General features: G+C 36.8%; 1 protein-coding gene across 1 annotated transcript in view; it reads left to right on the top strand.

Annotated features, from left to right (window-relative positions):
- The window catches only part of BOLL (boule homolog, RNA binding protein), a gene marked incomplete at both ends in the record, with an annotated part of 68,103 nt that overhangs the window by 29,981 nt on the left and 16,042 nt on the right, over positions 1–22,080 (top strand). Inside the window, one exon of the mRNA XM_082841723.1 lies at positions 485–583. Within this exon, the coding sequence (XP_082697849.1) occupies positions 485–583 (99 nt within the window). The remainder of the gene's footprint in view (positions 1–484; positions 584–22,080) is intronic.

Here is a 22,080-nt window from a genome sequence, read left to right as displayed (position 1 = left end):
CCATAAATCTGCTTTTGCGTGATCTGTTCCCTGCCTGTTACTCTACTGCCTCATCTTTCAGCTGTCATTCGGTGAATAATCTTCCTTCCAGCTGTACCAAACAACCCACACAGGTCTCCCAAATGAGGTGTGCTCTTAGTTGCCTCTCTGCCTTTTCACATAGTGTTCCCACCTTCTCTCACTAATTCTTCAAATTCAAGCATAAACTCCACTAGAAAACTTCCCCTGACCCCCTCCCCAACTTTCTAAAGCTACATCAAGTAATTCTTTTCTTTCCCATGGATCCCTATATATGTGTCATAGGACTTAGGGTAATTTTGACTAGTCTGTCTCAGATAAGTCTATAAGTGAATTAAAGATAGATAATGTGTTTCTCATCTGTGTTTCTCCATTGTGTAGCAAAATGCCTAGTAAATTGTAACGCTGAATAAATATTTTTAATTAATAAATGAAAAACAATATTTTTTTCTTTGTTTTGTTATAGCCTTATTCTGATCATGGAGTTCAAGCAACATATCACCAGGTTTATGCTCCAAGTGCCATTGCTATGCCTGCACCTGTGATGCAGCCTGAACCAATTAAAGTAAGAAGTTTGTTTGGAATTTTTTCTGTTATTCTCAGTCATATTTCAAGTTTTCCAAATTTCTCTTCTGAAAAGAAACAACTTTGGATATTTATGTCACATTTGCAATCAGAAGTACAGAATTAGTTAATTATTTCTTGTGAAGGAAATACAATTCTAAACTAGCTATAATTTCTATGAATTAGTTTTGAACAACTTATAAGCCACACATGGTCAAAACTTTTTATTTACTGTAGTAAAATATATATGACTTAAAATCTTCCATTTTTAAGTGTACAGCTAAGTGATATTAATTACATCCAAATTGCTGTGCAACTGTCACCACTATCTAGTTCCAAACTTTCTCGTCACCCCAAATAGAAACTCTGTACCCATTAAGCAATAACTTTATATTCTTCTCTCTGCAGTCCCTGGTAACTTCTAATCTACTGTCTGTCTCTATGAATTTGCCTAGATACTTCATATACTAAGATTTTTATTATGTTAATGGCATGTAACATTTATGGGGAGATGAAAACAGTTAATGATCTACTCTTCCAGTTTGGGAATTTTGTGCTCATGCACCTTAAATCAGATCCAGGCCAGGAGTGGTAATCTAGTTAGATCCATGTGTGTATTCAATATATAAATATATTAGGGAAATGTGACTACATCTCTAAGAACCCAAACTGATTAACTATTATGATGGTACTATGAATCTTGCTTGCAGTGTACTCTTTACAATAAAATGATGGAGGTTAGCGATTTCACACTCATATTTTTGCTTCTGACCCAGACCATATATTGGAACTCAATACCAGGACAGTCTACTTTAAGGAGCCTCCACAGTCTTTCGAATCTCCTCACCCCTTCACTGCATTCCTTCACTGCTCTTGCCACTGTACTGCAAACATGGACTAAAATCATAATTTTGACCTAATACCAAAGCCTATAGTGTTAGTAAACGTTACTTATAGAGAGCTCATTATAGTATCAAAATCTTCTAAAACAAACTTCTCCTAATGTTAATACTTTCTCCAGATACACTTATTTAGAAATAGCTGAAATAGCTATGCCATATTAGATAATCAATTGCAGATTATATATATATTATACACACACACATTTTATATATATATATAAACACAAATGATTGAAGTTGTACTTCTAAATAATTCCAATAGAGGATAGAGTGGTAGTTGGATAGGAGAAATTTCCAAAGAATATTAATGTTAAACATCCTTGATTTAAAGTTTAATTCTTCTAGTTTAAGAGTATACACTTTTCTACATTTTCTTAAATCTGTGAGTAGGTAATTCAGAAATTGTACAGAGAAACTGGTATCTTATTCTTTATCATATAAAAATTATACATATGTTGAGTATAAATCATAACAGTGGTGTGAATAGACACCTTTCTTTGTGCATATAAGCATAAAACTGGAATCAGAAATCTGCCTCTTGCTTGTCTGGAGAAATGCTGCTAAGAGGAACTTTACCCTTTCTATCCTGATACAGATCTTTGCTCTGCTGTGCCACAGGCTAAAGGCTAACAAAACCACTGACTTGTTTCTATTTGTATTTAATCTGTCTTGTTAAGGCTTATAATAATTCTGGTTTTCACATGGGATATATCCTAGGGAAGATTTTGGTCCTGACAGAGTTAAGATTTCAGGACTAGGGAAGAGTTTAAGAGCTATGAACTGTGGTTAACTAGCTTACTCCAAAGCCCACGTCTCACACAACTGTAATAGATTTCATCGAATCTGAGCTAGCATGGATTATACAACACACCATTATTTTATGTATCACTATGAAAGAAAAAAAACTTGCCATCAATTGTAAATGTATACTGATTCAGAGTTTTTGAAATATGAAAAGATGTATATCTCAGAATCAATGAAGTTTGGCATGCTTTATTTTTATTCATTTATTTATATTTTTTGGCCGTGCTGTGCGGCATGTGGGAACTTAGTTCCCGGACCAGGGATCGAACCCATGCCCCCTGCATTGGAAGCACAGAATCTTAACCACTGGACCACCAGGGAAGTCCCTGGCATGTTTTATTTTTAATTTAGATATGCAGGATTGTAGGAAGCTTGAGTTAAGGGGCAGAAAAAAAGCCCACAATTCCCCTTTTGTTAGAGATGAGGGGAAACAAAGAAAATTCAATTAAATAAACCTTCAAAATCAAAACTGCAACACAGGGCTTTTGTATAGAGTTTTATATTTCCTATTTTATCTTTCAAGGTTGAAGGTTCCATGTATTTTATACTCAAATATTTTTCTTTAGGTGATTTGATGGCACTCAATAGAAAATGGTGCCCCACTCAGCAACAGAAACTCCAAAACCAATTCTATAGTTTTCTAAAACTATACAATCTTGTAGACATACTTTACTATACAAATTTTGCTGCGTGGAAAATTATCTACTTTTGTTTATAGTGCATTTGTATTATAATATAGAAATATTAATCCACAAATGTTACTAAATCAATAGGAGACAATTGTTTCCTAAAATTTATTAAAGTAGACTAATATTAAAATATTGACATTTGAAACATTAACCTTTTTTCTTCCTATGCAAATTTTCCCTGGTGTACCAAAAACCTTGGTGACTTAAAATTATAGAAAAGTTGGGCTTCCCTGATGGCGCAGTGGTTGAGAGTCCGCCTGCCGATGCAGGGGACACGGGTTTGTGCCGCGGTCCGGGAAGATCCCACATGCCGCGGAGCGGCTGGGCGTATGAGCCATGGCCGCTGAGCCTGCGCGTCCGGAGCCTGTGCTCCGCAACGGGAGAAGCCACAACAGTGACAGGCCTGCATACCGCAATTGTAGAAATACTCCTTGGAAGAATTTGAGCCTATTGTTTTTATAAAAAAAGTGTAAGGTGTAAGTCATTTTTAAAACTCTATTATAATTTTAAGGATGTTAATTGTATATATCCAGAAGTAGTGATTTCAGACGTCAGAGCTATCTTAAAGCAACAAATCTAATCAATAAAATAGAGACCTTATCCAGAGTTCAGAGCACAAGTCTAACTGCTATAAATGACTGTTTGCCAGAAGCTACTCACTGACGGTAAGCCACAGGCTACTGTATTCTGTCAAATCAAATAATACATTGTAAATCAGACCAATATAGAAACTATTTATTAGGTTAACATGGTATTAATTAGGGTATCATTCCCTAGTTCAGCAGAGTCACATACAGAATTAATTTTAAAGTCAATAAAGCAAAATCACATAATGTTAAAATTATCCCATTGAACTAGACTATAGGAAGGAACAAAAGGAAAATCCTTGTCTATTTGGGCATTTGAAGCTTTTAAGATGAATATCAGATCCCTAGGTAATAAGGGTATAAGTGGAGAATTGTAAAGTATGTTTCCTTACAGTGTTTTTCCATTTTTGCATTAATTTAAGTGTCTAATAAGTTTATTCTTATGAGGATTAATTGAGATACTGGAAAGTGAGTAAATTATAATTTGAAATTAACCTTTAAGTTAAATGTTCTTTTTATTTAACTCCAATGTATTACTAGCTATTCATGAAAACATTTGATATTAAGGATAATATTTAACCACTTGCCAGGCTATGAGGAATTTCTTCTAATTAAGGCACTGATTGGGCTTGAATGAAAAACACAACTATTGGCCTGTTAGACCTTACTTGTTGGAAAGACAGAATGATTCAAAAGTAAATTGGAAAGGGATTTGACCTACTACCACTGTCTGTTTTTTTAGCTCAGAGACCCATAATGTGCGTTCACCTAAACATTAGCAACTATCTTACCTTACAGAAAAATTCTACTACTGTCTTCTTCCTAACCATTTCCTCATTTCAGTATCATTAACACTTCCTATAAAGCATTTAGAGATTAAAATTCCTTCATATTCAGCAGATCCTCAGGGTAGAGGAGGACAATTGTAAAGTATTGCATTCTGGAGGGCAGGAATAGGAAAAACCTGTGCTTTGCAGCTCTGAGCATACAAGAGGGTAAAAATTTTCATGGACTGTGCATAGGTCTAACTATAGATAGCCTCAGAGGGGACAGAGAACAGTAAGGGGAGTCAAGGACTCATGAAACCAATTTTTAGAATTGTCATGGATCTCCATTCAGTGATGAATAAACAGAAAAGTACACACTGCATGGGTCTCATGAAAAATTTTTTGCATATGGCAGTACATTGAAGATAAGGATAAATAGCATATATATATATAATGTATAAGAACATATATAAGAGGAAATTAAATTAATTTTCAAAAATATATCCCATGTTCCTCGAAATTACAAACTAAAAAAGAGGAAAGATAAAATGGTTGCTAGCCAGTGTAAGAAAACACTGTATGAAACTATTAATATGATGGAAAGAATTAAATTTGTCTTTACTGCATGCTTGATACCACTGAGAAAAAGTTGGCTGGCCCTCTGAAATACCTACGGTGAAGCTCACTGATAAACCCATCATTCACAAAGAACTTCCCATTAGGATTTTAGTCTGCCCTATTAAATATGGGTGTGCAGTCACATTAGAAGAAAGCTTTCAGAATGAGAGACCAAAACAAACAGATAAAAAAAGAAATTCAGACGAAACATATAATTCAGGGAGCAGAAAAAAATCAAAGAAACTATAATTAATATCCCCTCAGAGATAAGAGAAAATTTATGAGAAGTGGTCCATGCATAGTCATCCCAGAAAACACTTTATTTTTTCTCAAACATCTTAGTCCTGGGCTTCCCTGGTGGCGCAGTGGTTGAGAGTCCGCCTGCCGATGCAGGGGACACGGTTTCGTGCCCCAGTCCGGGAAGATCCCACATGCCACGGAGCAGCTAGGCCCGTGAGCCATGGCCACTGAGCCTGTGCGTCCAGAGCCTGTGCTCCACAAAGGGAGAAGCCACAACAGTGAGAGGCCCGCATACCGCAAAAAAAAAAAAAAAAAAAAAAAATCTTAGTCCTTTTAATTTTTTTCAGCTTTGTATTCTGAAATAATTTCAGATTTACAGAAAAGTCACAGAAATAATAGTTTCTATATATACTTCACCCTGCTGTTCTTTGACTGGAGGGCACTGGTACAGGAAATGAACAATAATACAATTCTCTTAACTATATACCTTCTTCAGATTTCACTAGTTTTACCACTAATGTGATATCTGAAATAAATTACATGTGAAAGGGTTAGACATTATAGGCAAAAGATTTTAGAAAATAGATTTTTAAAAGACAGAGGTGAATAATAATAGAGAAAAAGATAAAATCAGAAGATTAATTCAAGAAGTCAAATATTAATTCTGGAAAAAGACATAGAGAAAATGGTTTGGGGGAAATTAGGAAAAAATTAGTACAAGAAAATTCCCTAGGAAGTTAATGACAGGAGTGTCTAGATTAAAAGGGCCCAGAGGGAGATCATAATGGTGGAGTAGGAGGATGCAGGTAGAGCTCACCTTCCACCACAAACACATCAAAAATATATCTACACGTGGAGCAATTCTCACTGAAAACAAACTGGAAGTCATCTGGCAGAAAGACTCTTATACAACCAAGGTCGTAACAAAGATCCAAGATCCAGATGGAATTGGGTAGGAAGGGAAGAGAAATGATCAGGTCGGGAGGGAACAGGGAAGAGGAGAGGGATTACACAGGCTCACTCCCTGGGGAGTGAGAGGTTCAATCCACGTTTCAGGTATCCCCAGCCTGGGGGTCTGACACTGAGGAGACAAGTTGCCTTAGCAGGTTTGAAAACCAGAGGGACTGACAGCAGGGCTGTAAGAAACCTAGACTCCACTTGTGAAGATCACACACACTACCAAAACAAGGCAGAGGAAGCAGATAGAAACTGCCTGGGACTCTGGCCAGTTTCCTGCCACCACCCCGGTGTGCACCCCGGCCTGAGACAAACACCAACTCCAGCCCCACTTGCTCTGCAGTACAGCTTCACACTGGCTCATAGCCTTCCATGGCCAAGGGGAGTGCACAGCTCTGGGGGACAGAGCCAGCTCAAACACAGAAAAACATCTGAATAGGGCAAGGGTGGCCATTTCTGGCACTAGTGGAGGCAGTGGGTCGGGAGTGGTCCAGAACGCTCACTGGTGCTGGGACTGCCACAGCCCACACCCCGACCCACACTGGGCACTCCAGCCCCACCTACTCTGTGGTGCAGCTCCATTCCAGGCAAGGGCTACTGCAGCCAAGGGGATTGCACAGTTTTGGGGAACAGAGCCGGCTCAGACCTGACACAGCATCTAAACAGGGCAAGGGCAGCCATTGCTGGCACCAGCAGAGTCAGCGGATTGGGAGCAGTCTGGAATGCAGACTGCTGCCAGGACCACCACAGCCTACACGCCAACCCATGCCAAAAGCCTGTTCCAGCCCCTCTTGTTCCAGCACTGCTCCCTTTTGGGGCAAGGGTGACAGTGCTGGGAAGAGGGAGAACACAATTAGAGAGAAGGGAGCCAGCTCTGACTTGACCCTCAGGACTTCTGCTCCAGGAACTTGGGACCTGACCCTTCCTTCAATAGGGTAGTGTTGGCCACTGAGCAGTGGAGAATCCCTGGCTCACACCTAGCTCTGGCTCTAGCTCTGTCCCCTCCATGTCCAGCCCCACCTCTTATCAATGTGATAGCTGCCAGCATACCCTGGGGAAAGACGTAACTCATGATCACATCAGATCCAGCTTTCCCACCAAAGCCACTGGGCACGAACAGACTGTATAGGGACAGTCCCACATAAGGATACCCTTTCAAAACCACAATAGGTAACTGATTGAGCTAATTTCATAGAAATGGAGAAATTTAAGCAGAACGAGAAGAGAGAGCAGTTTGTTTCAAATGAAAGAATAAGAGAAAAACCCTGAAAAAAACAACTAATGAAACAGAATAAATAATTTACCAGATAAAGTGTTCAAGCGTTAGTAATAAGAATGCTAACTGAATTAGGGAAAAGAATTGATTAACACAGTGACAATTGTAACAAAGAACTAGAAAATATGAAAAAGAATCAATCAGTACAGAAGAATATGATAACTGAAATGAAAAGAAACTAGAGGGACTTAACAGTAGACCAGGTGATGCATATGTGATCTGGAAGGTAGAATAATGGAAACCACCCAATCAGAACAGCAGAAAGAAAAACAAATTTAAAAAATGAGAACAGTTTAAGGGACCTCTAGGACAACATCAAGTGTGAAAACATTCACATTATAGGGAGAAGAGAGAGAGAAAGGGGTTGAAAATGTATTTCATGAAATTATGGCTGAAAACTTACCAAACCTAAAGGAGGAAAGAGATATCCAGCTACAGGAACCACAGCGGGTCCCAAACAAGATGAACCCAAACAGACCCACACCAAGACATATCATGAATAAAATGGCAAAATTTAAAGATAATGAGAGGATTCTGAAGGCAGCAAGAGAAAAACAAAGAGTCAGTTCAAGGGAACCCCCATAAGGCTATCAGCTGATTTCTCTGCAGAAACTTTGCAGGCCAGAAGGGAGTGGCGTAATATATTCAAAGTCCTGAAAGGGAAAAACCTGCAACCTAGGACACCCTACCAAGCAAGATTATCATTTAGAATAAAAGGAGAGATACAGAATTTTTCAGACAAGCAAAAACTAAAAGAATTCAGCAATATTAAACCTACCCTAAAAGAAATGTTAAAGGGTCTTCTCTAAGTGAAAAAGAAAAGGCCACAAAAAGTAAGAATCTATAGGAAAGGAAAAATACCACTAGTAAAGGCAAATACATAGTAAAGACTGTGGAGCAACCACTTAAATAAGCTAGTCCTAAGATTAAAAGATAAAAAATTGTAAAACCAACTATAATTACCTTAGACAGTGAAATGATAAACATGAAATGTAAAATATGACATCAAAAACACAAAACATGGAGGAGGGGAGTAAAAAAATTTACATGGCCGCCGAGCCTGTGCGTCCAGAGCCTGTGCTCCGCAACGGGAGAGGCCACAACAGCGAGAGGCCTGCGTACCGCAAAAAAATAAAATAAAAATAAATTAATTAATTAAAATAAAATACCTAGGAATAAACCTAACCAAGGAGGTCAAACACCTATACTCTGAAAACTATAAAGAATTAAATCAACTACAACGAATAATCCTAAAATTTATATGGAACCACATAAGACCCCAAATAGCCAAAGCAGTCTTAAGAAAAAATAACAAAGCTAGAGGTATCACACTCCCTGACTTTATACTACAAAGCTACAGTACTCAAAACAATATGGTACTGGCACAAAAACAGACACATAGACCAATGGAATAGAATAGAGAGCCCAGAAATAAACCTACACACTTATGGTCAATCTATGAAAAAGGAGTCAAGAGCATACAATGGAGAAAAGACACTCTCTTCAATACATGGTGCTGGGAAAACTGAACAGCTACATGTAAATAAAAATTAGAATATTTTCTCATACCACATACAAAAATAAACTCAAAGTGGATTAAATACCTAAATGCAAGACCAGAAACCATAAAACTCCTAGAAGAAAACATAGGCAGAACACTCTTTGACATAAATTGTAGCAACATTTTTTGGGTCTGTCTCCTAAGGCAAAGGAAATAAAAGCAAAAATAAACAAATGGGACCTAATTAAACTTAAAATCTTTTGCACAGCAATGGAAACCATCAACAAAATGAAAACACAACCCACTGAATGGGAGAAAATATTTGCAATTGATATGACCAATAAGAGGTTAATATCAAAAATAAATAACTCATACAACTTAATACCAAAAAAACCCCAACAACCCAATTAAAAAATAGGCAGGGACTTCCCTGGTGGTGCAGTGGATAAGAATCCACCTGCCAATGCACGGCACACGGGTTCGAGCCCTGGTCCGGGAAGATCCCACATGCCACAGAGCAACTAAGCCCGTGTGCCACAACTGCTGAACCAGCGCTCCAGAGCCCACGCACCACAACTACTGAGCCCGCCTGCTGCAACTACAGAAGCCCACATGCCTATAGCCCGTGATCCGCAACAAGAGAAGCCACCACAATGACAAGCCCACACACGGCAACAAAGAGTAGCCCCCACTCACCACAACTAGAGAAAGCCCTCGCGCAGCAACGAAGACTCAACACAGCCAAAAATGAATAAATAAATTTATTTTTTTTAAAAAAATGGGCAGAAGACCTGAATAGATGTTTTTCCAAAAAAGAGATACAGATGGCCAATAAGCACATGAAATATGCTCAACATCGCTAATCATCAGAGACATGCAAATGAAAACCACAGTGAGATATCAACTCATGCCTGTCAGAAAAGCTATCATCAAAAAGACAACAGGGACTTCCCTGGTGGTGCAGTGGTTAAGAATCCACCTGCCAATGCAGGGGACATGGGTTCAATCCCTGGTCCGGGAAGATGTCACATGCCACAGAGCAACTAAGCCCGTGTGCCACAACTACTGAGCCTGTGCTCTTGAGCCTGCAAGCCACAACTACTGAGCCCACATGCCACAACTACTGAAGCGCATGCACTCTAGGGCCCACATACTGCAACTACTGAGCCTGTGTGCTGCAATTACTGATATCCATGTGCCTAGAGCCCATGCTTCACAACAAGAGAAGCCACCACAATAAGAAGCCCACGCACTGCATTGAAGAGTAGCCCCTGGTTGCTGCAACTAGAGAAAGCCCACATGCAGCAATAAAGACCCAATGCAGCCAAAAAAAAAAAAAGACAACAAATAAGTGTTGGCAAGGATGTAGAGAAAAGGGAACCCTCATGCATGGCTGGTGGGAATGTAAACTAGTACAGCCACTGTGGAGAACAGTATGTTTTCCAAAAGGAGGTTCCTCAAAAAATAAAAATAAAACTGCCATACAACCCAGCAATTCCACTCTTAGGTATATACCAGAAGAAAATGAAAACACTAATGTGGAAAGATACATGCACCCCACTGTTCATAGTAGCATTATTTACAGTAGCCAACATATGCAAGCAACCTAAGTGTCCATTGACAGATAAATGGATAAAGAAGATGTGGTGTATTACATATATTTATATTTATTTATATATATTTACACACACAATGGAATATTACTCAGCCATAAAAAAAGAATGAAATTCTGCCATTTGCAATAACATGGATGGACCTAGAGGGTATTATGCTTAGTGAAATAAGTCACACAAAGACAATTATTGTGTGTTATCACTTATACGTCAAGTCTAAAAAAACAAACATACCAATGGCATTTCTCACAGAACTCGAACAAAAGATTTTGCAATTTGTATGGAAGCACAAAAGACCCCGAATAGCCAAAGCAATCTTGAGAAAGAAAAACGGAGCTGGAGGAATCAGGCTCTCTGACTTCAGACTATACTACAAGGCTACAGTAATCAAGACAGTATGGTACTGGCACAAAAAAAAAACCAGAAATATAGATCAATGGAACAGGATAGAAAGCCCAGAAATAAACCCACACACCTATGGTCACCTAATCTATGACAAACGATGTAAGTATACAATGGAGAAAAGACAGTCTCTTCAATAAATGGTGCTGGGAAAACTGTATAGCTACATGTAAAATAATGAAATTAGGGACTTCCCTGGTGGTGCCGTGGTTAAGAATCCGCCTGCCAATGCAGGGGACACGGGTTTGAGCCCTGGTCTGGGAAGATCCCACATGCCACGGAGCAACTAAGCCTGTGCGCCACAACTACTGAGCCTGCGCTCTAGAGCCTGCAAGCCACAACTACTGAAGCCCGCATGCCTAGAGCCTGTGCTCTGCAGCAAGAGAAGCCACTGCAATGAGAAGCCCATGCACCACAATGAAGAGTAGCCCCCACTCGCCACAACTAGAGAAAGCCCATGCACAGCAACGAAGACCCAATGCAGCCAAAAATAAAATTTGAAAAAAAAGAATGAAATTAGAACACTCCCTAACACCGTATACAAAAATAAACTCAAAATGGATTAAAGACCTAAATGTAAGGCCAGACACTATAAAACTCATACAGGAAAACACAGACAGAACACTCTTTGACATAAATCACAGCAAGATCTTTTTTGATCCACCTCCTAGAGTAATGAAAATAAAAGCAAAAATAAACAAATGGGATCTAATTAAACTTAAAAGCATTTGCGCAGCAAAGGAAACCATAAACAAAACAAAAAGACAGTCCTCAGAATGGGAGAAAATATTTGCAAACAAAGCAACTGACAAGGGATTAATCTCCAAAATATATAAACAGCTCATGCAGCTTAATATCAAAAAAGCAAATAACCCAATCATAAAATGAGTGGAAGATCTAGAGACATTTCTCCAAAGACCCAAAAGCACATGAAAAGATGCTTAACATCACAAATTTTTAGAGAAATGCAAATCAAAACTACAGTGAGGTATCACCTCACACTAGTCAGAATGGCCATCATCGAAAACTCTACAAACAATAAATGCTGGAGAGGGTATGGAGAAAAGGGAACCCTCCTACACTGTTGGTGGGAATGTAAATTGGTACAGCCACTATGGCTAACAGTATGGAGGTTCCTTAAAAAACTAAAAGTAGAACTACCATATGATCCAACAATCCCACTACTGGGCAAATACCCGGAGAAAACCATAATTCAAAAAGAGTCGTGTACAACAATGTTCACTGCAGCACTATTTACAATAGCCAGAACATGGAAGCAACCTAAATGTCCATCAACAGAGGAATGCATAAAGAAGGTGTGGTACATATATACAATGGAATATTACTCAGCAATAAAAAAGAACAAAATAATGCCATTTGCAGCAACATGGATGGACCTAGAGATTGTCATACTGAGTGAAGTAAGTCAGACACAGAAAGACAAATATATGATATCGCTTATATATGGAATCTAAAAAAAAAGGTATAAATGAACTTATTTACAGAACAGAAGTAGAGTCACAGATGTAGAAAACAAACTTACCGTTACCAGGCATTAAGGGCAGGGGGTGACGGGGGAGAGATAAATTGGGAGATTGGGACTGACATATACACACTACTATATATAAAATAGATAACTTATAAGAAGCTACTGTATAGCACAGGGAACTCTACTCAATACTCTGTAATGGCTGCATGGGAATAGAATCTAAAAAAAGAGTGGATATATGTATATGTATAACTGATTCACTTTGCTGTATACCTGAAACTAACACAACACTATAAATCACCTATACTCCAATAAAAACAATTTTTAATAAAATAAAAAAATGAATATAACAAAACAGACTCACAGTTATAGAAAACAAACTAGTGGTTACCAGTGGGGAGAGGGAAGAGGGGAGGGGCAAGATGGGAGAAGGGAGGGGCAAGATAGGAGTGGGAGATTAGGAGGTACAAATTACTATGTATAAAATAAGCTACAAGGATATATTGTATAGCACAGGGAATATAGCCAATGTTTTATAATAACTTCAACTTGCGTATACTCTATAAAAATACTGAATCACTATGTTACAAACCTAAAACTAATATAATACTGTAAATCAACTATACATCAGTTAAAAAAAAAAAACAGATTAAAACTAATAAAACAAAAGGGTCCACCAACTACTTGGCACAATTACTGCAAAAGGAAGATTATGGTGAAATTTCAGGATAGGAGTGCAGTGGCAGGGGAGGGGTAGTTTCTTACCCTTTAACCACTCTTTGACTTTCAGAACTTTTATATATTACTTTAATAAAGATAAAAATTAACTTCAAAAGTGCAAAGAACACCAGATTGAGTGTTTTCAGCCAACACATGTCAGGCAAATGTGAACAACAGTAGGGGAAAAAAAAACAGGATGACATTAATATAAGAAAGTAAATTTCAAAGTAAAAAGCAGTGGGCTTCCCTGGTGGCACAGTGGTTAAGAATCCGCCTGCCAATGCAGGGGACATAGGTTCAAGCCCTGGTCCGGGAAGATCCCACATGGCGTGGAGCAACTAAGCCCATGAGCCACAACTACTGAGCCCATGAGCCACAACTACTGAGCCCGTGTGACACAACTACTGAAGCCCATGCGCCTAGAGCCTGTGCTCCACAACAAGAGAAGCCACCGCAGTAAGAAGCCCTCGCACCTCAACGAAGAGTAGCCCCCACTCGCCGCAACTAGAGAAAGCCTGTGTGCAGCAACAAAGACCCAATGCAGCCAAAAATAATAATAAAAAAAACAAAGTAAAAAACAGTAAACAAGACCAGTTTATTGTGATAAAAGTTTAAATCTATAATGAATAAGTAAGTCTAATAATGTAACATCAAAAATATAAAGTAAATCTGTTAGAAATACTAGAAGAAAGAAACGTAACTGTGATGGAAGACTTTAATATGATGATCATAAATCAGATTTGAATAAATAAGACCTAAAAAATATTATATATGAATAATACATACTGAATTTTGTGCCTTGCAATGAGGCGGCTATTTCTTTTCTAGCATCCATAGAACATTTCTAAAAGTTGATAATATTTTAGTCACGAAGTAAATCTCTATAAATACAGTAAATTGTACTGGCCATATTCTCTAATGAGTGTAACTCATTAACGAGTATATTCAAAGAAGAATATTGTGGAACAGTTATTGAGAGATTTTTGAGAGTTACTAACTCTCAGAGTTATTGAGAGATTGACTCCCTGGCAGGCATCCTTCAGGATCCTTCATTTAATCCTTCATTTCACCCTGTTGTAATGGCAAAATGGCACATATGGGTTGAGATAGCCTAGATGAAGGTGCCAAGTGCTCTGTGTCTGGACATGACCCACCCCAACTCCTTCTCAAACCTCAGCACAAGCTACTGGGACTGATTTGGCCCACTATCCACCCTCTAAGTATTTTTCTCTACCCCTGTAAGTATTACTATCTTAACTGATGATAATACCCTTAGGAGAAAACTGTCTCAAGGTAAAAATCCCAGAACATCTGAGAAGAACAACACTGTAAGTGACCAAAAAAAAAAAAAAAACAGCTGAAATTTGCTATTCCTTACACATGTACTATTCCATATATATATATATATATAAAAGAAGTAATTTTTTAATAAATAATAAAACCATCAGCTTTTTGCATCTTTGAATTATCTCGACTTCACAATCATGTTTAAGTTTTTTCTCCTTTTTTTAATCTTATACATTTTTTAAAATAAAGTTTACAGATAACTTTTATATCAAATTTATGTAACCTGGAAATAATTACATATCTCAGTGGTCCACTTTTTTTCTTCATTAAATGTTTATTTTTTATAATGAAATATAATTGATATATAACATTGTATTAGTTCAGGTGAAAATGTAATGATTCAATATATGTATATATTGCAAAATGATCACCACAATAAGTCTAGTTAAACATCCAAAACCTCACATAGTTACAATTTTTTTCTTGTGATAAGAACTTGGAAGATCTACTCTCTTAGCAACTTTCAAGTATACAATATGGTAATATTAATTATAGTCACCATGCTGTATATCAGTGGTTCACTTAGAAATGTCTTCCATATCTTTTGTATATCTTATTAAAGCAGTAATTTTCTGCTTACTTTTTCATTACCCAGACTTAAGATAGGAGTCTATGAATTTGAGTTTTTCTACACACAACTAAATCAGATAAAATATATATACGCCCACAAAAAGACAGTCAACTAATCTTTGACAAAGGAGCAAATATAATACAATGGAGAATAGTAGTCTTTTCAACAAATGATGCTAGAACAAGTGGATATCCACATGCAAAAAAGTGAATATAAACACAGATGTTACACCCCTCACAAAAATTAACTCAAAATTGATCACAGACCTAAATGTAAAAAAGAATATAAAACTCCTAGAAGACAACATAGGAGAAAATCTAGATGACCTTGGGTTTCACAATGACTTTTTAGGTACAACACCAAAGCCATAATCCGTGAGAGAAATAATTGATACAGGGGCTTTATTAAAATGAAAAACTTATGCTCTGTGAAAGACAGTGTCAAGAGAATGAGAAGACAAGCCACAGACTAAGAGGAAATATTTGTAGAATATTATCCAAAATATACAAAGAATTCTTAAAACTCCACAACAAGAAATTTTAAAACAATTCAAAACAAACCAATTTAAAAATGGGGCAAAGGCCTTAAGAGACACCTCACCAGAGAAGATACACAATTGGCAAAGAAGCATTTGAAGAGATGCTTAATATCATACGTCATTAGGAAATCGCAAATTAAAACTGCAATGAGATACCACTACACTACACCCACATTAGAATGGCCAAAATCCACAATACTGACAGCACTGAATGCAAGCAGGGATGTGGAAGAACAGGAACTCTCATTCATTGCTGGTAGAATGCAAAATGGTACAGCCACTTTAGAAGACAGTTCGTCGGTTTCTTACAAAACTAACTGTACTCATACAATAGAATCTAGCAACTGCGCTCTCAGGTATTAACCCAAGTGAGCTGAAAACATGTCCACACAAAACCCTGCACAAAGATGTTTATATCAGGCTTATTCATGATTGCCAAAACTTGGAAGCAACCAAGATGCCCTTCAGTAAGTGAATGGAGAAACAGTATATCCAGACAATGGAATATTATTTAGCACTAAGAAGAAATGAGCTTTCAAACCATGGAAAAACATGGAGGAAACTTAAATGCATATTGCTAAGTAAAACAAATAATAATCTGACAACACTACATACTGTATGTTTCCAATTATATGACATTTTGGAAAAGGCAAAACTGGAAACAGTAAAAAGATCAGTGGTTGCCAGGTGTTGTGGGGAGGGTAAGTTGAACAGGCAGAGCCCAGAGGATTTTTAGGTCAGTGAAACTATTCTGTCTGTTAGTATAATGATAGATACATGTCATCATACATTTGTCAAAACCCATAGAATGTGTTAACACCAAGAGTGAACCCTAATGTAAACTATGGACTTTGGGTGATAATGATGGGTTCATCAAATGTAACAAATGCACCATTCTGGTACCAGATGTGAATAGAGGACGTTGTGCATATATGATGGTAGGGAGTCTATTGGAACTCTCTACTTTCTGCCCAATTTTCACTGTGAACCTAAAGCAGCTCTAAGAAAAAGTCCATTTTTTTTTTAATTATTAAGTTACCCAGGTTTCAACCCAGAACCTTTAACTATTGATTTTATACGTTAAGTACTACAGTTAGTTGTGGATGTGCCCAGTGTGAAAGAAAACATTGAAATAGTGTCAATAATCGTCAATAATCGTTCCTCATAGCTAATAATTATGGCAATCTTTTCTTTATATGCCTGTCTTCTTAGAAAGGTAATATAACCTACTGTATAGCACAGGGAACTCTACTCAATACTCTATAATGACCTATATGGGAATAGAATCTAAAAAAAGAGTGGATATGTGTATATGTATAACTGATTCCTTTGCTGTACAGCAGAAACTAACACAATATTGCAAATCAACTATACTCCAATAAAAATTAATTTTAAAAAAAGGTAATATAGTGACCACCTAGAGGGGTGAGATAGGGAGGGTGGGAGGGAGGGAGAGGCAAGAGGGAAGAGATATGGGGACATATGTATATGTATAACTGATTCACTTTGTTATAAACCAGAAACTGACACACCATTGTAAAGCAATTATACTCCAATAAAGATGTTTTAAAAAAAAAAGACCTGGTGCAGCCAAATAAATAAATAAATATTTTTTTAAAAAAGGTAATATAATGCCTTATATGTGTATATTACATGTATCTATATATGCAGTATATATTATATATTTATATACAATATTATATAATTGTTGAGAGTTTTTGTTTTTTCCCACATAAATGGCAATTTATATCACCACACTTTACTTTTTATCTTATTAACACATTTTCAATGGTAGTATATCCTAGCTCAATCAAATTCTCTAAAACAATTAGGGAATTACATTTTTAATTAAGTTCAGAAGTTAGTTGCTGCTCTTAAGAAAATATATAGACCTGAATATTGTTGTCCTTGGTTTTCCTGAAATATTAAAATCTAATCTAAGATTGCCTTAAGAGAGTCAAACTGAATATTATGTCACTTTTTATACTTGAAATGTTAATGATGATAGTATGCAAGATGGGGGTCTATATGTTATTAAGTACCTTTGCAGCAAAAAGTGTGATATACTGATTCTTGATGATATTATAGAATAATCACCATGCCAATCATTTACATTTAATCTTTGAGTTCAAGGAAAAGAGATACTAAGATTCTGCACTGAGTTTTAAAGTTAATCTGCTCCGAAGATCCTCTCCTAAAGAGTCTGTAGATATGTGTATTACAGTATAGCTTGTTTCCCTTATAATCTTATGTATTTTATTTTAGATATTTAAAAACATGATTCTGAGAAGGGGTTCATAGGCCTCAGTAGACTACCAAAGAAGTCCATGGCACAAATATACAAAAACAATTAACTATTTATGAAGACCTCTATTGTACCTATAATAAGTATATAGAAAACAAACATTTTTAAAAAATAAAAACAGTTAACCTCTGTGTTAGAGTCACTTTATTTCATTTGTAACATAAATTTTAACAGGAGGAATTTCTTTAGCTACATGTTCACCTAATTCTAAGAGAGCTTTTTAGTCTTCCATACTAGTTGAGGTTATTCAACTAGATAAGCAGTGACATAGGAAGTAGGTTGATGAGGAATAATACCAACCAAATATTGCAAATACAGTTTACCACATTAAGTAAACACAACTTTCTACAACAAACATTATAACAAATGTAATTTTCTATTAAAAAAACACTAATAGTCTCAACGTTAAAAAGTCAAGGCCTTAAGAGGTATTAAACTTTTTAATATTACAAGAAAGCTCTTTGTGCTTTTGTAAAGACTTTCTGACAGTAAAACATAGAATAACTGTTGTATAGATTTAACTTAAACACTGTGGTAACTAGAGCACTAATATTTATCTCCTTTTTTGTTTGTTTATTTATTTATTTATTTGGCTGCGCCGGGTCTTAGTTGCAGCACGCAGGATCTTTTAGTTGAGGCAAGCGGGATCTTTTAGTTGCGACCTGTGGGATCTTTTAGTTGCGGTATGTGGGATCTAGTTCCCTGACCAGGGATTGAACCAGGGCCCCCTCCATTGGGTGTGTGGAGTCTTAGCCACTGGACCATCAGGGAAGTCCCAATACTTAAGTGCTTTAGGTACTTCTTATATACCTAAATATATAACCTAGTTAATCCCTGTTCTTTGTAGTCTCAAAAGCATTAGTATCAATAGCTTCTTAGTTTCTCTTAAGTTTCTATTAAACTTGTAATTTCTGATTTTGACTTTAATTAAGGTGAATCCAATATATTTGAGTGTAGTGATAATTTATTTCCACAATAGAGTAGATACACTCTTAAGGCACCTTATTAATGTTTTCTTTCAAAGATTTTCAGAAGTTCTCAGCCTGAAATTTTTTTTCCAGACTGAATAGTTTAAACCCCAGTGGTCAACAAACTTTGTGTAAAGGGTCCAATAGTAAATATTTTAAGCTCTTTAGGCCACATGGTCTCTAGCTCAACTATTCACTGCAATTGTAGCTTGAAAACAACCACAGATAAGACATAAACAATGACTGTGACCATGTTCCAGTAAAACTTTATTTACAAAAACAGATGATAGGCCAGATTTAGCCTATAGGCTATAGTTTTACAACCCTTGGGTTAACCCACTGTCAGGTTCATGTACCGTCTTAAAGTGTAATGTGAAATGTAGTACAAATGCTTTGGTTATATTTCCATTTTTTTTATTGACCTATAGTTGATTTACAATGTTGTGCCAGTCTTTGCTATACAGCAAAGTGACTCAGTTATACACATATGTACATTCTTTTTTATATTATAGAAACTATATCATATATTATATACATATTTATATTATATTTCCATTTTTAATTATTTGCTTTTGATCTATGTTTAACCTAACATGGATTATTTGACCCTTAGCTTCTAGACTGATTTAATTTCACATTGTCCATAAGTTCTTACCAGTCAGGCTACTTAGTCAATGTGGGGGAAATGTGAATAAGGATAATTTGAGATATTTGGGGGGGTTAGGGGGGGTTGTTTTTCTGTTTTAGGGGGTTTTTTGGCCACACTGCTTGCAGGATCTCAGTTCCCCGACCAGGAATTTAACCTGGGTCACAGCAGTGAAAACCCGAAATCCTAACCACTAGGCCACCAGAGAATTCGAGGTATTTGTTAATTAATGTGTAAGGATAGGTACTAATTGACACAGTATTCTGAGTAAATTTTGTGCTTCGTTTAGAGGGGGAACTCTGTCTCATTGTGTGGCACGATCCAATTACGTATTCCCATTCTTAGTTTTAGCACTCACTTCCCTTGCATTCTGAGTCTGTCATTCCCTCTATTTGAACATTTTTCCTCCTTTTACCCAATCTATTTTCTTTCCTCTTAGCACCCATACTACTTGGATGAGCATTTTACTTTCACGACTGAACTCATCAAACCTTAATACCTTACAGAATTGCTTCCTGAATTTTTTTTTTTTTTTTATGGTACGCGGGCCTCTCACTGTTAAGGACTCTCCCGTTGCGGAGCACAGGCTCCGGACGCGCAGGCTCAGCGGCCATGGCTCACGGGCCCAGCCGCTCCGCGGCATGTGGGATCTTCTCGGACCGGGCACGAACCCGTGTCCCCTGCACCGGCAGGCGGACTCTCAACCACTACGCCACCAGGGAAGCCCCCTGAATTTTTTTGGATAACATCTTTCCCCACTTTGACACAGGATAATAAGCAATAGGATTTTGTATTCCACACTTCACTAAAAATATTTTAAATTTATCTGTTTTGGAAAGGCATGAAGGAGGAATATAGGGGTGTCTTTTTCACTCATGAAATTACTATTCTTTCAGTACTGAGATCTAGTCAAAGCACTTATCTAAGATTTATTGCCAAGATTTGATGATTATTAGCCAAACCGCAAGGGTCTTGTCCTAGTGCTTGTCCTCTTAGATTCTCTTTAATACAGTACTGTCAACTAACCTGTGCTCAAATTTTATTCATTCTTATATGTGACTCTCCTTGCACTCTGTTTGATCTTTCAGTATCTCTTTCAAAAAATATATTTTTTCCTTTTTTACCAGCTAATCATGGCATGATTCTCTTTGTCCTCTAAATTGTCTTCTCAGGGAGTTTTCCAGTTTTCTTCTGAATTTTAGTAGTGTTTAATAGTGATTCTGACCCTAGTGTTTTGATTCTGTCCCTATTTTAACTCTAAAACAACAACACCTGGATGGATGGTCACTACCTCCTCAAACTGAAAATCATGAATACACAATTTCATACATTTTATTTTCAGAATCCTCACCTCTTTCATTTTAGTTTGCCCATCTCCCTTATCCCCTGAAATCAAAACAATACCAGTGACTTTTTCTGACTTCTTTAAGCCACATGGTCTATTTGTACTGTTTTGTGTCCTTTTTCAGATCACTAACTTGCTAAAAATAATATATTCATTTCTCTTTCCACTGCCAAATCCCTTTTCTAAGCTCTATTATGGACTAACCAGATTACTGTATATTTATTTCTTCAAGACTTCTCTATCTTCAGTTTCTATCCTTTAGTCATGCATAAAATCTGAATTTAGTTTTTTAATCTGTAGTTTCTTTTCCTCTTATCATTCTCATCAACTCTTATCCACATACTTCCTTGCCAAATTCCTTGCCATTGCATATTCTTCCTTCAATATTCCCATAATTATCGACCTAAATTATTCATATACAACTGTTTATATTTTTTTTCTTTGAGCTGTAATGAAGTTAGCTCCTGTTCTCTCTAGGCTTATTGGGCTTCAGTCAGGCAATTCCACATACAGAGAACAGTTTAACTTCGCTTCTCTTATTTTTTTCTGAGAGAACCAGGGCATATTGCAAGTAAAAGTTGATTAGGCATGAATAGCTATATATTACCACAGTATCTTTCATTCATTTACCAAATATTTGTCAAGCATCTACCATTTGCTAGCCAGTACTCAAGACACTGAGAATACAGCAGTGAGTTATATTAAGTGGTATTAGACAGTATTGAACAGGCCAGAGAAATCCTGGCCTGTCTATAGAGTTTAGCAAACCAGACAAGTTTGAACCCCTAGAGTCATGCTGTTCCCAAAACATGGTAACCACTAGCCACATGAGGCTAATTCCAATTTTAAATTAATTAAAATTAAATGAAATTTAAAATTCAGTTCCTCAATTGCAACTAGCCACATTTATTTTGTTTTCAATTGAGGTATAGTTAATTTACAGTATTGTTTTAGTTTCAGGTATACAGCATACTGATTCAATACTTTTGCAGATAATATTGCATTATAGGTTATTACAAGATAATGGGTATAGCTCCCTGTGCTGTATAATAAATCCTTGTTGCTTATCTATTTTATATATAGTAGTTTGTTAATTCCATACCCCCAATTTGTCCCTTCCCCCTTCCCTCACCCCTTTGGTAACCACAAATTTGATTTCTATGTCTGTGAGTCTGTTTCTGTTTTTTATATACATTCATTTGTTTTGTTTCTT

The sequence above is a fragment of the Leucopleurus acutus genome (assembly GCF_964270905.1).
Source record: "Leucopleurus acutus genome assembly, chromosome: 6".
Classification (NCBI taxonomy): domain Eukaryota; kingdom Metazoa; phylum Chordata; class Mammalia; order Artiodactyla; family Delphinidae; genus Leucopleurus; species Leucopleurus acutus.
This window is presented reverse-complemented; position numbering and strand designations above follow the sequence as displayed.